General features: G+C 56.0%; 1 protein-coding gene across 1 annotated transcript; it reads right to left on the bottom strand.

The window, feature by feature from the left end:
* Nucleotide 1: 1 nt before the first annotated feature.
* IE81DRAFT_369690 (putative YMC1-protein of the mitochondrial carrier family) lies at nt 2–1,760 on the bottom strand. Its single transcript, XM_025517276.1, has 6 exons — nt 1,163–1,760; nt 891–1,054; nt 658–768; nt 536–561; nt 274–455; nt 2–77 (listed from the first exon to the last, which is right to left on the bottom strand). Exons 1-6 carry the CDS (start codon nt 1,581–1,583, stop codon nt 40–42), a joined length of 942 nt encoding a protein of 313 aa, XP_025365793.1. The 5' UTR covers nt 1,584–1,760; the 3' UTR covers nt 2–39.
* Between the last annotated feature and the right edge of the window lie 7 nt (nt 1,761–1,767).

The following is a 1,767-nucleotide window of genomic DNA, read 5'->3' as shown; positions in this document are numbered from 1 at the left end:
GGGGGGGGGGAGCAATGCCCATCTTTTCCACTCGTGACTTTAATTCTTCACATACGGCTCCAAATTTCTTGCCGCCCCTGTGTAGATGGGAGAGGCAGTGCGAACATTTGTGCGCATTCAGCATTCAGCTTTCCGTGCGAAAGAACAGACCACAAGAACGGCAAGCGGGGCGAGCGAGGCAGGCGAAGAGGGCACGCGTAGTGCGGGGACAACTTGACCGCACCGCACCGCACCGTACCGCACCGCACCGTACCGCACCGCACCGCAACTCACACTCGACTGCCAAGAAGGTGGCAGAATTGCTAAAGGGGGCTCTGACGAGCGTGGGTGTCAAACCTCTAAAGAAGCCCTTGATGCCGTTTTGTCTGTAGATGGCCTGTGCGCAGTCCATCACTCCCTTGTATGCTCGCTCTTTGGGATGGATGGCGTCGGTTTGCAGACGAGACTTGATGATGCTGGAATGAGCAAGAGCGTCGCGTGTGAGTGGACCTCGCTTGGCATTTGGCGCTGCAGGTAGGTATCGGCGTCGACTTACTCGAATGGGTAGGCAGAAAGCCAGACCTGTGGTTTCGGTAAACGGCCGCGATGTGCGTCAGCTCGGAAGGTAATTGCGAAGGATGCAAGATTTGCTCGAGCGGAGTCTCCCCTTCAACTCACTGCCAGACCGCTACTAGCTCCGAACAGCACTGCATAGATGGCAGGCATCTCTGATCTGGTCTTGCCCGTTTTGGCCAGCAATTGTTGCACCAAGTACTCGTACGTCAGAAACTAGCAAAGCGAAAATTGAGCAAGGAGAAAAGGTGTCAAAAAGGGGGTTGGGCAATTAAGCGCGCGGAGCATCGTTTGGAGGAAATGCGTGTGTGCGCGCGCGCGGGATGTTGGGAACTCACGTAGCAGCCCATACCGTGACCTTCTCTGGCAAAGGTCGGGATCATGCCTCTGAAGATGCCCGATACTCCACTGGCTCGGATGATCTGCCTCGCGCAGTCGAGCGGACCCTTGAATTGATTGTTCTTTTGCGTTTGAAGACGGATACGGATCTGCTCGACGGGGCCTGTTGCGTGGACGCGCGCGCGCGCGCGCACATGGGATCACCATGTATGCGTCAGCGGACTGATCTCTGGCCATTTCCAAGACGTGCCTTTATCCGCCCGCGACTCACCTGCTACGACGGCGTTGGATAGACCAGCAGCGCTTCCAGCGAGGTAGAGCTGCGAGGATGAAAGTCCCTTGTTCAAGTAGCTCTGATCACCGAATTTCTTGGCATTGATAGCCTGAAACTCCCTCTTCATGCGCTCAAACACTCCGAATTGTATGCTGACGCAAAGCCCGACCCCGAGCAAAGGGGTGAGGGTACCCTTGTAGAAAGCCAAGGGTCCTTCGTGCTTGACCAATTGCCTGGCGCAATCTGCCATGCCGGTAAAGGTGCCGGGCGGAGAGGTTTGTAATCTGACCTTGACAATGTCTAGAGGCTGACCCACTAGCACTTGAGCTATGCCTCCTGCTGTGCCTGACAAGACATCCTTGGTCGATCGGGGAATGACGCCTTCTTTGGCTTTGACCGGATAAGGCGAAGAGGACATCTTGCAGGACCTGACCTCAAGTTCGCTTTCGAGGAGTTTCAGTCAGAGCGCTATGGGTGTGGCACGAAGTTGTACTGCAAGTCCGGAAGAAGCAGGAGGCTTGGTCTAGCTGCCGCTGTCGCATTCGTCTAGTCGCGCTTGTTTGATATTGGCGCTAACTCTGCTGAGGGAGCTGGGGGGGGGG

Source organism: Ceraceosorus guamensis, assembly GCF_003144195.1.
Source record: "Ceraceosorus guamensis strain MCA 4658 unplaced genomic scaffold IE81scaffold_243, whole genome shotgun sequence".
In the NCBI taxonomy this organism is placed as follows: domain Eukaryota; kingdom Fungi; phylum Basidiomycota; class Exobasidiomycetes; order Ceraceosorales; family Ceraceosoraceae; genus Ceraceosorus; species Ceraceosorus guamensis.
This window is presented reverse-complemented; position numbering and strand designations above follow the sequence as displayed.

What these genes read in the sequence shown, in the direction of transcription:
- IE81DRAFT_369690 (XM_025517276.1), bottom strand. Translation starts at nt 1,583, where the DNA reads ATGTCCTCTTCGCCTTATCCGGTCAAAGCCAAAGAAGGCGTCATTCCC. An exon ending in ATCCAACGCCGTCGTAGCAG is followed by an intron (nt 1,055 to 1,162) that starts GTGAGTCGCGGG and finishes TCCACGCAACAG; the next exon opens with GCCCCGTCGAGCAGATCCGT. An exon ending in GTCACGGTATGGGCTGCTAC is followed by an intron (nt 769 to 890) that starts GTGAGTTCCCAA and finishes TCGCTTTGCTAG; the next exon opens with TTTCTGACGTACGAGTACTT.